Raw genomic sequence first — 12,105 nt, forward strand, 5'->3', positions numbered from 1 at the left:
CTGCTCCCAAAACCTCTGCTCTGGGCAGCCTGCACGACACCTTCAAAGTCCTGCTGCAAACTATCTGCTGAGCTCCTTCGAGCAACCGAAGAAATATATGCCTTGGGACTGACAGAGTTTCGGATCTAGAGCAGCAGCTCCGGCCATGAGACGAGGTTTGCAGAGCCTTAATTTAAAAAAAAAAAAAGTGTGTAGTAATCTCGATTGCCTGCAAAACCCACAAACTCGGCCGTGTCCGCACCCTGCGAAGTGAGCTTGCCCTGAAATCACACGGACAAGGTTAGCTTCCTGTGCGCTGGGAGTTCTCCCTGGAGCACGAATGGACACACGCACATGCGAGAAGGAAGGGCCGTGCCTGCTTAGCTCTGTGGTCAAGTATCATCCCGAAATATTTCCAGACCGATCTATTTCCCCCACACACACCTGGCCAAATCACCGCCAGCGCTCTGAAACAACCTTCCCTGTAGCCTTTTTTAAAATATTATTTTATTTGTCTCTCTAGACTTTGACACCCCGGTATGGAATTCAAGGGGTTTTTTTCCCAAATGATCAGGGCTAAACACAGAACAAATGTTTCACTTGAACCGATTTGGGAAGCCGTAAAAAAAAAAAAACCCCTCTAAAGTTTCTATTTCGCCAACACGATCCCCTTCCCCCGGCCATTTAATATAAAATATATTTTTAAAAGCCCGGTCGGATAGCATCTCACAAATATTTATATTTCAACGTTGCCTGGCACCCAGCGTCCACATTAGACTAGCTAATCCTGCCACTTTAAATAGATGAATTAATAAAGCAAATGAGGGTCTAATAAGCGGACTGTCCTGCCTATTGAGGCAGGGGGAGAGAGACTAGAAAGTGCGCCAAATTTGTTTGCAGTGGATCAAGGCTAGCCGCCTTTGCTTCACTTTCTTTATCTTAATTCCGACTTGAAAAGATATAATTATCTAGTTTGAACAGAGCTGCTATCAAATCCTTCTTTAGGCAGGGAAGGGAAAAGCTGGAGTGGATTGCACTGTTCTGAGCCGCTCGGTGCTGCCTGAGATAGTGAGTAATGAAGTTGTGGAGTCCTGAGATACAAAGGGCATTAACCTCATTAGCATGAAACCTTTTCTTCTAACCATTGTGGGACCCTTTCAGACTCCTAATCCCCCCTATTTTCAAAGCTTGGTTTGTAATAAAGCTTTTAGGGTTTTTTTTTCAAAGCTAATGGCATTCTCTGAAGATTTTATTGCTGTTACGTTACATAGGACGCTTAAATTTTCTCTCTCTCTCTCTTTCTTTCCTTGCAGTGGAAAAATATATATATATATAGCTCCTGCAGAAATAAGCCTTTTATCAAGATGGGAAACAATTTATAGAAAGGCCCAAGTCTGCTGTTTAACTGCGATCTGTTTAATGTTGGCACATTTGCATGGGTTTGAAGTAGAACTCAAGCGAAGTTGGGCGAGTTTGAGGTGACAAAGGCGCCCGGATTCATTTCAGGATCCGTGCAACCAGCTGTTTAGGGGGGGAAACGTAGAGAGAAGTTTACTTGGGGAACAGCTTCGCTAAATAACGATCTTGGGTTAGATATAGGGAACTGCATTGCGACATGCATCTCACCGCCTCTGGGCCTCTAATATTTGTAGCTGCTCTGAATGGAAAGTCACCATTATTGAATAAAGAGCAGCGATGTTTAAAAATAAGATTGGACTTTTTTTTTTAAAATGACATAGTACCCTATCGTGCCAACACGTGCATGGAATGTCTAATCTTAAATTTTCAAGGCAGGATGTTTAACAAAGCTCGTATTTTCGCGATGCATTGTAACTTCGCCTTATCACAGTGTAAAGGGTAGTCAGATTGTCCTAAATTATGTCCAACTAGCCCCCCTGGACCCACGGATTAAGAGATTAAAGGAGACCACTGGGCAATGCCTCCTCTTTCCCCTTCATATTCCTGGTATGATAATTGCCTAAACTGATTTGCACTTTCACAAAAGCTTGCAGGATTCTTTGTAGCTCGAACAGAGCAGACGAGGTTTCTCTATCAATGGAAATAAAACTGATTAATGCAGTCTATCAGGCTAAGGAGCAAATGAAGCATGAACAAACAACTGTGTACCCCCAGAAAACCAGCTAGTTTCCTCAAGGATTGGTTGCAACTCCCCCTCCCCCATGCGTCCCCCAACACTCATACTTTAATGTTCGAGTTTTAACGTTTTCCCCAGAATCGCTCCCCGCGACAAACATACAACCCGCCAAACGGTCACTGTATACATCTCGCGTGTCCTCATTTTCAAAACTAAAAAAAAACAACCCTAACTTCTTAAAAAAATCAGAAACGCCGCAAAAAAAAAAAAATTAGCGGATTCTCCTGTGTTGGCTGCAATTGGCTACATTATTTATCTCTTGCCCTTTCTGTATTAGAAAAAAAAAGTGGTTCTCATCTCTGGGTTATTTTGTTTTAAACTTTCTATTGATAAGCGACTGAATTAATGAATAAAAGGCCACTCAGTGCACCGCGTATGATGAATGGTTCATTGGTGCGGAAATTGACAGGAATGTTTAGGGCGTGAAGTCACTACAGTAACAAAAAATGAAAAATAAAAGGGGGGGGGGGGAACGAACTTCCAAGGTTCAAAAAACGTGGAAAAATATTGCTTAAAAATTTAGGGCATATGGATAAATCTTTATTGACAAAATATTGACAATGACATACTTCTTGGAAGTATATAGTGTGTTAGAATTCTAACAAATTAAACACAAAACACAAAAATATTTACATTCTGGTATAGAAGACATTAAGGAAACATTTGTCACTTTTTTTTAGTAGCTCTATAATCTTGGAATATTATAAGCTCAGTGCTTGAAACTTGCCTCCAATGAAGATGGCCAATTAGAACCCATCCTTTACACAGAGTCCTTTACACGGCTACTGCCAGGTTTGGAAGTTTGGCCAATTAGGGACCCTCTCATCAAACGTGGTCATTGGATTTAAACAAAAAATTAAGCTTCATAATGGGACTATTATATTTTAAATGATTTTTTTTCGCTGCAGCAAAAGTCAAACCCATCCCCACCCCATCCCACCGTGTTGTCCATTTGGGAGGAACACTATGGTTACTGCTACTTCATTTAGCTTTCACAATCACTTTGACGCCAGAAGTTATCATAAAATGTTTACAGACGGCACATTTCTCGTAATATAAAATTAAAAAGCACACAGAACCTGTCTCAAAGGGGAAACAAATGACAATCCATTTCTGTCTTTAGGAACTGGTTTTGCCCACTCGGCTTTTACACATGCAATTCAAGTTTCTGAAACAGGTGTGGTTCTGGGCTGTGTATGGAATTCTCTTTTAAAGACTGGACAAACCGTGAAGTGCAATATGTCCTGTTAGGGGGGGTTTCTCTCTCTCTCTCTCTCTCTCTTTCTCTCGTTATTTTGTTTTTAAAAGTGGACTGCGAGAAACGGAATACCTGTCAATCATCTTGTCTCGGTGGTTTGGCTTTGATTGACAGATCCCCCCTTTGCCAGACTTGTGCCAACAGTGCCACATTTTGGATCTTTCGCTCGCTCGCTCTCAGCTGCTTCCTAGACGAGAATTGCATTTTGATGAAGCCTTTATGTATCTTCCCTGCAACGCCACTTTCTTGTGTGTGATCCTTTTAACACTTTTTTGTTTGGTTGGCTGAATGTCCAAGTGCCAGTTTTTAATCGTCTGAAGTGACGTCTATTTCTTCTGGACTGGCTTGTTTCGTGGCAATTCTCCACCGGTTAATGTGATGAGTCCCTTTTTTCTTCTGTTGTGAGTCTGAACCTTCCTCTTCCAACTTTTGTCGCTTGAACTTTGTCCTTCTGTTCTGAAACCATACTTTTACCTGCAGATGAGAAACAAAATTGGGGATTACTTGGCTGGTTTCACTTTAACACTCCAGAAAATTGGTGAGGTCATTACACTGGTTCCCTTTGAAGATTTCTGCCCCCATTAAGGAATCTTGTATGGGGAAAAAATCTAGGTCTATTTTCTTTCTCTATTTTCTCAAGGGGTTGAAGAAATCTGTTTGGAAGGGGGTTCGGAACTCTGCGTCTGCATATGTGTGTATATATACATAGAGACAGACACTTGGGTGGATACAGTTTGTCTGTCTATATAGGGTGATATATAAAGAGAAAGTGTGCACATCCATACACACACACAATGTATGACTGCATGCACGTATATAGACCACACATATACTCTCTCTAAACACACATACGCTCTGCATAATACGCATGAGTTTTCTATACTCTGCATTACACATGAAGTATCTAATTTGGAAAAACAACTAATAAATTCTACAACCAATTGCACATAATCTTTCAAAAGAAGCAACTACTCCAGTCACAATACAAACAAATCATCGGCCCTTCTACTTTGTAAGTGCGTAGTAGTATTCAACATCTGGGAAGTGATCCCTTAAACTGCAGTACATTTGTTCAATGTAGGCCCCTTGGAACAGAGTCTTGGATAGATCGGTTTAATCGCATTTTGGAGGGGGGGGGTGAACTTGTATTATAGCATTGACTGTTCTTTAACATTCTGGACCAGCTGAACCTTGGAGTAACTATTCTGGCAGTGAAACTGTTCAAACTCCCCTCAAAATGATATTAATTAAAAAGAAGAGATGGCGATCCTTTTAAAATCCCACTAGGGCCTTTACGTTCCCAGGAGAGGAGGGGAGCAGGATTCTGAGCATTATAGAGGCGTCTCCTTGAGAACATTCCTCCCCCTCCTCGCCAAAAAAACCCTAGCAAACATTACAAACCCATTTTATACAGCGGTTGTTTGTGCAGGGGCGTCCAGAAGCGATCGTATTAAAGCGAATCCTTCAAGTGCCATAAAAAAAAATGCCTCTCTGAAATGTGTTCAGAGTGGAATAAATCTGACTTAAATATACACCAGATTACTTCAGTCATTTAATTACAGATAGTATTGATCCAGAAGTTTATCTCAAGAGCTGGCCACACTCCTTGAAGTGGCCAAAGGTAAACACGGGTGGGTTTTTTTTAAAGCAGTTCAGACTCTGGTTCTGTCTGAAAGTGCCTGATAAAGGCCCTAGCAAAGGGGGCGGGGGGGGGGGGACTGGAGCATTTTAATAAGCTGGTTTAACCCGCTTCGCTGGCTCTTCAGAACAGAGCGACTACCATGCCAGGCACACATCTCTGCTGCATTTTCATATTCTCCAAAAGTCTCCCATTAAAAAGCTGAGCGGGGAACAAGGGGTGAGTTTAATTTGCTTTTAGTTTGCTAATTGAAGGGGAGGACGGTTCATTTCTGCCCGCTGATCTCCAAAAGGGAGCTCGTTTGTAGGGAACGAGGGGTTTGACATCTGGACAAAAGACCCCGACCAGCTTCGGAATCAAGCAGGACAAAGACCACCTTAAATACAGCTTTCCAGTGGAAATAAGCCGGTGACCGGCCCCTTGTTCGGAGAACCTCATAAAAGTGGCGATCCTTTTTTATTGTTTTGTTAGGGAGACTTTTTAAAACAAAAGCGCCAACCTCTTTATTGCTTCCCCCCGAAAAAGAAAAAAAAAAAAGTGTTACAACTTAATCCGCACAGAGAGCGTTACTGTTTACTGGGAACTTTGAACTAGGCTGCGACTGGAGATGGGTCCCCCCCCCCCCCCCAGATACAACGCCACATATTGCAGCAGAGACAATCCCCTCCGCAACTCCTCACTGTGGGTCTCCCGAACACCCCCGCCCCAAGAAAAAACAACTCTAGTTTGACACTAACAAAACCGCGTGAAAGGTAAGAGACCTGAGCAGCAGAGTTCCGAAGAAACTGAAAATCTCTATCTAAATAACCCATCTGGCTTTAAACACACGCCTTAGACAGTTCACATGCATTCTAAATACGAAATGGCTCATCCACACCATAAACTCTTACGGCTGGATCGTTAAGAAGCCTCTGAAGTACAATTAGCCTTGTATTTGCTTCAGGAACCCAATATGAGCTGTCTTGACAATTCTAAAACAATTCAATTATTCCAATCTGTTTCCTTCCAACATCTTTGATGCAAGCCCAGACCGTTCAGACTGACTGAAACAATCTGTCTGTGGTGCCGTCCAAGGCACTGCTCGCTTTGCACCCATACAACGTAAGACAGAGTTGTAATTGTCACTTGAAATATACAGATCAGCTAAACAAAAATATCCCGCATTAAAATTCTGGACCTCAGCCGACACAGAGAGATATAATTAAAGTCATTTGGGTTAGTAAGATGTCTGTGTTTAATTTTTATCTTTATGTCTCAGCAAGTATCCCAATTTTGCAGGAGCTCTATACAGGGATAGAAAATTCGTCTTATAAACTATGTCTCTTTCCTTAAAATAAACAGTTTTAAACCCAAATGTTACTCAAATTGGCACGAAAAACCCACATTGACCAAGAAGTTGTCCTTTGAAAATGCAAATCGAGATTTTTAATATTAACAGGGATGTAGCGATTCATTTATCATCTTCATGTATTATCTATACAGCGAGCATTTAGAACTGAATGACCACAGATAACTCACAGGGGAAAAAATAACTATGGTTTACTTTGGACATTATTCATAATAATAATTGTGACCCCTGTAATTTTTAAGGAAGGTGGGTTGTTTTAATAAATAGGACCTATTTTATATTAACCAGGCAGTGGAAAGGCAGACTCAGCTAGAAATACACCGCCCCCCTCCCCATTTATATTAGATATGAATCCCTGCATTTGCAGAAAAATTGTATATCTTTTACTCCGCACCTTGGAGTCTGGCAGCGTATTTTGTTAGTTACATTATTGGACCTCACATTCCGGCCCCAGAAACTTCCCATCTGTGCCCTTACCTGAGTTTCCGTGAGGCTGAGGCTGTGTGCCAATTGTTTCCTTTCTGCTCCTACTACGTAGTGATTCTTTTCAAAAGCATGCTCCAGTCTCAGTAACTGGGATGGCGAGAAAGCTGTACGAATCCGTTTGGGTTTCCTGGCCAGTGCATTGTGCAAGAGGAAGCTCTCTGGGCTGGTTTCATTCCCTGGACAGCAGGGCAAAACAGAGATTAGCAAAACACCTTTCCACAAACACACGCCATTCGTATTATTCAGCCCTAGCGTTACTTTCTCACTGTTACCCGGCGGAGAAAATTCTTACTCGTTTAAAAAAAAACACCTCCTCCTTTATAGACTGTTTTCCCTACCATATAGAAAAAAGGCGAGACTCCAGATCAGCACGCGAAATTAATCAATAAAATAAAATCCACCTTTATGGGAGTATTAAAAACTAATGGATGGAGAAATCACCGCTATCATACCTGTGTTATTTATTGCAGTAACAGTTAGGAATTCACAATTGGGTGTAGATTAAACCGATGGTTATATTTTAAACCTAATAAGAAAGGCAAACTATTCACAATTCGAGCTGTCCAGCTATTCCAATATTATAGATTCCGCAGATGCGCAAGGGAGTATGTGGTGATCTCTGTGCATAACTTGGCTGTTTAGAGACAGCCCCGTATTCCTCAGATCTGACCCTGGTTGACCCTCCGAAAACTACATTCCAGAACCCCTTTTTTTGTTTGTTTTGAACGGTATCTTTTAAATAGTTACACACCGTTTATAAGCCGGCACTGCAGCAGACATGCAATGCTAATGCCAGCGAGGGGATGGTGACCCTGAACTCTCTGTTTACCAGCCCCCTTGCGATTGCGGCAGCGGGACTAACACATTTTCATAAAAATAAACACACAAACAACAAACTTTAGGGAGCGTAAATCTGAATACGCGTTTTGCGGGCGTGAAAGGTTGATCGGTTGGTTTGTTTCCCTAGGAAGGATCGCCATTTTCGACTACTGGGAATCGCTTCTTGCAAGGTTACAAAACCAACGAAGAACCAGCTAGGTCCTTTTCAGTTTTCTTTAAAGATCGCCCCATTAGGAGGTTGTGATTTAAACCAGTCTGTGGCATAACACTGGGAAATTTCCGCCCGCTCTTTACCAATCTGCTGATAACTGGGACAAACAATTTGGTCAGCGAAACCTGTAATTTTGTTCTGAGAGGCTATAATCCGTTTTGAACCACGTCTCCCTTTCTTCAGAAAGGCTCTCGCTCTCTGCGGAGGGACATCGGGGGCTGCATTTTGCAGCCTAAAAAAACCAGGCTGCTGCTTTCAGAATAAATAAGGTTGTTGTTTTGTTTTTTTTTTAAACGGCTTGAACGTCAAAAAACACACACACGCAAAACTGAATGGGACATCGTAGAAAAGAAACCTGATCTTTCTTGGGGGGGGGGGGAACAAAGCTGTTAGCAAAGGGTTAAATTAACTGGGGCAAGGGGGGATTTGTTTATTGATTGTGGGCCATAAGCTTTGGTTATTTCCCCTCAACTGGTTATTAGTCACTTGGTGACTGGAAGGACTCTGTGTGAAATTCACCGACCCCCACCCCCCGCAAAAAAAACAAAACAAACTTGCTCGCTCTCTTTCTCATCGGCCTTCGTATTATTTTAGGACAATAACCGCTCACTTTGTTTTATTGGTATTATTTTGTTACTGTGAACAATAGGAAGTCGGGGATTTTTTTTTAAAACGGAAACTCTTCGTGGCGCCGGCTCTGCCTTGGCTGCGCTGATCTGGCTTGTCAAGGGAGAAATATACCGAAAATGTGACGAGGTATATTCCGTGTCTGCAACGACGTTTGATGTTCCCCGCAGCCCTGTTTGTTTGGATGTTTCTGGCAGGCCGAGATCCAGAGAGGGAGTGTTACTGGAACGGCCAGCCCTTTGAAAACTTGCGACAGTTTTCGCGGTGATTTTTTTTTTAAAACCACAACTTTTATGCCTGATCTTTAAACCACTTTAAAACAACTGCTAACCCCCGGCCCTAGCCTGCCCCCCTCCTCCCCCCACCCCCAACCCAGCACACCCCGCTTCCGCTGGCAGCTTCTCCAGTTCGATAGCGGGGCAAAGAAAAACGAGAGCCGACTCCCCAAACAACGAGCAAACCGGCGCCCACTTTGAGGACTTCAGCGAAGCTCTGACCCTGTCTCCCCTTCTTCGCCTTTTAAAAGGCGTCTTCCGTTCCCCACACCGCAGACCATACACTGGGGTTTGTAGCCGTCAATTTCACTCCCACGCTTTCCAGACACCCCCCCCCCGCCCCCAGCCAGCCCCACCAGGCCAGGGTGTGGGGACAGAACGGATCCGGAGCGCATTGGGCGCGCGGCTGGCAAAGGAAGAGGAGTGGCACGTACCTTGGAACCGGTGGCCCAGATATCGGTATCTGTGTATTAGCCAGGGGTAGAAAGTGGAAGGGTCCCTTTGCTGCGAGGCAAACAGCGGGTGCGGGGAGTGAGAGGAAGGCAGTGGGTGGGCGGCCAAGGCGTGGGGAGGCGGGACGGGGTGCACCGGCACCGCCGGGTTAGGCGGGTGCGAGACGGCCTCCGCAAAGACCAAGTCCGGGTTGGAGTAGACCCCTCTGCCGGTGGAGTGGAAGCCGTTGAGGAAAGGGTTCATCGGGCTGGAGTTGGCATAGCTGAGCGCCGCCGGCCGGATAGGGTCCTCGGAGCGAGACGCGGGCAAGGGGCTGTCTTTGGCCACCAGCGACTCGATGGTGAAACACCGCTTGGGTGTGGGCTGGAACATGCTGCGGCAGCTGGAGTCCCCCGGCCAAAGCTCTGTCTGCCTCTGGTGCACGAGGAGCGGGCTCCGCAGCCCCCCAAGTCCGCCCGGAGCCGGGGAAGTTTGCAGCGGGGAGTGACTTCAGGAGGGCTAGATACACACATAAATAGACAGGGGCTGGCGGAGAGGAGGCGGCGGCAAGCGGCACCCAAAAGGGAGAGAGAGAGAGAGAGAGACACACACACACACACACACACACACCAAAAAAGTTGCCTGGAGAAGTTTCCCTCCTGCGGAAGGCGGCTACTCTACGTCCAAAGACAATCCATGGATGTGATCGGTCCCTTCACAAGTTGTGCAAACGATTTGTTAGTTCATGAGCCTAATTAGTGCTGGGATCACATAAACAGCTTCCTCTGAAGCCTGGTAAATGGCTTGATGATTGGTCGCTATTACTCGCCTGGAGGTTGAAAGGGGGAGACTCTTTAAAGTGCGTCAGAGGGGAGGCGAGCTCTGGCAGCTGGGATCCTGGAGGGATGGATCCAGGGCCCGGAACGGAGTGTGTCTCTCTCCACTCACTCCAGCTGGTGTCCCAGCCGGGCTCCTCTCACCGCTCCAGCAGCAGATCCGTCCTTCCCTCCAGCAGCCCAGCCAGATGCAGCTAAGGTAGGTAGGAGCTCAGGGATTTCCCACTTCGAATCCCGGGGCGGGAGGTTACTCCTGATGCTCTAAAATCGGCTAAGTGGATTCGCTCCAATTCAGCCTTTCAGAAGACTGATTGCATGTTCAGCGTTGTGTATCCTGCTAGCCTCACTCGCCCGCCTAGCCTCTCCCCTGATGCAAAGGTGTTTCCAAAATCCGATCTACGGATGCCTTGATCCCCGAGAAGCCAGACAACCATGGGAATGTCAGAGTCCCCCTGGGATGCCCCCACAGGTAGATGCATTCACTTTTGAAATAGTTGTTTGCAACGAAAACGCCTGGGATTTTGGTGTTTTGTTTTGTTTGTTTGTTTGAGAACTTCCTTACGGGCTATTACCTGCTTAGACTCAATCCACCGCGGTGGGCACAAAGGAAGATGCTTGCAGTATGCAAACCTAGGACATGCGGGGTTATTGCAAGGGGACAGGCGAGGAAGTCAGAAATTCCAGCCCTATCCGTATTTTCGAAATTACCTTTAGGTTTGGGAGTGATTTTAGGGCCGAGTTCTCCCTCTCCTATTGGCTGGCGCTGTAGAATAATTATGATCACATCCTAATACTGCTGGCTGCTGCTTACTGTTTATTGGTAGTTAAGGGTCTATTATCTATTCATCAGCCTCCTATTTTTGCCAATTACATTCTTCTAAAGTGAAGTACCAGCAGGTATTTTGCACATTTACAATTAATGATTAAAAAAAATCGGGTGTACTTTAAATTTATTACGCTGCTGTGTAATTTATCTTAAAGATGCAGAATTGCTCAGATAAATGAGTGTTTCTGTTGAACTAGGGGTTGGAAAAAGCCTTGTAAAAACAGCCTAACATTTTCTTCTTTTATTTTTCCTTTTTCTTTCTTTCTTTAAATACAACTAATCATTTACTCCATTGTGTTAAAATATTTTACAGTCGTCATATAGAAATATCCCTGCTCCTTTCCCCGTAATTAGCAAGCTTAACTCTCTCGCCCTCCTCTTCTCCACTCTCTGTGTTAAGCAGCCGACTCTTCTGCAGCCAATTGATCTTTTCAGGAGAATAGCAAATAGGTAGAATTGTGTTACATATATATATGGATTGTGTTACATAAATATGTATACACATAGACACTTGAATATTTATACACATAGATACTTGAATGTTATATCTATATATAAAACAAACATTCAAGTATCTATGTGTATAAATATTCAAGCGTCTATGTGTATACATGTTTACCAATGTATAATATGTACTGTATAGGTACACACTGTATGTATAATTTAATATCTGGTGTAACAATATTATACACATATATGCCTTTATAAATGTGTTTGACTCTAAAACACACAGTATAGTTTGCATGTCTGTAACACAATTCTACTATTAGAATTTACACCAGTTATGTCAAAGTTACACATATTTGGATAAATCTCTCACACGCACACACACACCGATGTATACGTGTGTATAGATCATAAGCATGCTGAGCTGCGTTTGTTTCAGAGGTAGATTTTGTTTCTTTCTTAGCCTAGTTGTGGCCCCCTGTGGTCTGTGCCCTTTGAATCACTATCATGTCGTGAGAATGTCTTAACTTTTTTTTTTTTTTTTGCTCATGGCAGCCAGTCCTCTCTAACTCATAATACAGTGTTATGGTGACTGTTACCGAGATCTGGGTTCCTTTTCTGTTTCTTAAAATCAGTGTCGTTGACAGTGTACGCTAAAGATTACTGTGATTTGTCTGTTTCACCGAACAGGGGTTTGATCATTGTTACTGGGCATGCAAAATAAAAGGGAAACTTCCTCTTGCTCA

At 43.9% G+C, this 12,105-nt stretch overlaps 1 protein-coding gene across 2 annotated transcripts; it reads right to left on the minus strand.

The window, feature by feature from the left end:
• Positions 1-3,698: 3,698 nt before the first annotated feature.
• On the minus strand, positions 3,699-9,643 carry EMX2 (empty spiracles homeobox 2). Of its 2 annotated transcripts, XM_077822489.1 has the most exons (3): positions 9,253-9,643; positions 6,857-7,041; positions 3,699-3,866 (listed from the first exon to the last, which is right to left on the minus strand). In XM_077822489.1, the coding sequence occupies exons 1-3, from the start codon at positions 9,641-9,643 to the stop codon at positions 3,699-3,701; spliced, it is 744 nt and encodes a 247-aa protein (XP_077678615.1). The 2 variants fall into 2 exon arrangements, with proteins under 2 accessions (XP_077678615.1, XP_077678616.1); XM_077822490.1 differs by lacking the exon at positions 6,857-7,041 and having other exon boundaries at positions 3,763-3,866.
• Positions 9,644-12,105: the final 2,462 nt, after the last annotated feature.

This window comes from Eretmochelys imbricata, chromosome 7 (genome assembly GCF_965152235.1).
Source record: "Eretmochelys imbricata isolate rEreImb1 chromosome 7, rEreImb1.hap1, whole genome shotgun sequence".
NCBI lineage: Eukaryota > Metazoa > Chordata > Testudines > Cheloniidae > Eretmochelys > Eretmochelys imbricata.

Bases quoted from the DNA above. Each gene is read 5' to 3' on its own strand.
- EMX2 (XM_077822489.1), bottom strand. From the start codon at position 9,643: ATGTTCCAGCCCACACCCAAGCGGTGTTTCACCATCGAGTCGCTGGTG. The intron at 7,042-9,252 runs GTACGTGCCACT...CCTGCTGTCCAG, and splicing joins TCTGGGCCACCGGTTCCAAG to GGAATGAAACCAGCCCAGAG. The intron at 3,867-6,856 runs GTAAGGGCACAG...TCTCATCTGCAG, and splicing joins TCAGCCTCACGGAAACTCAG to GTAAAAGTATGGTTTCAGAA.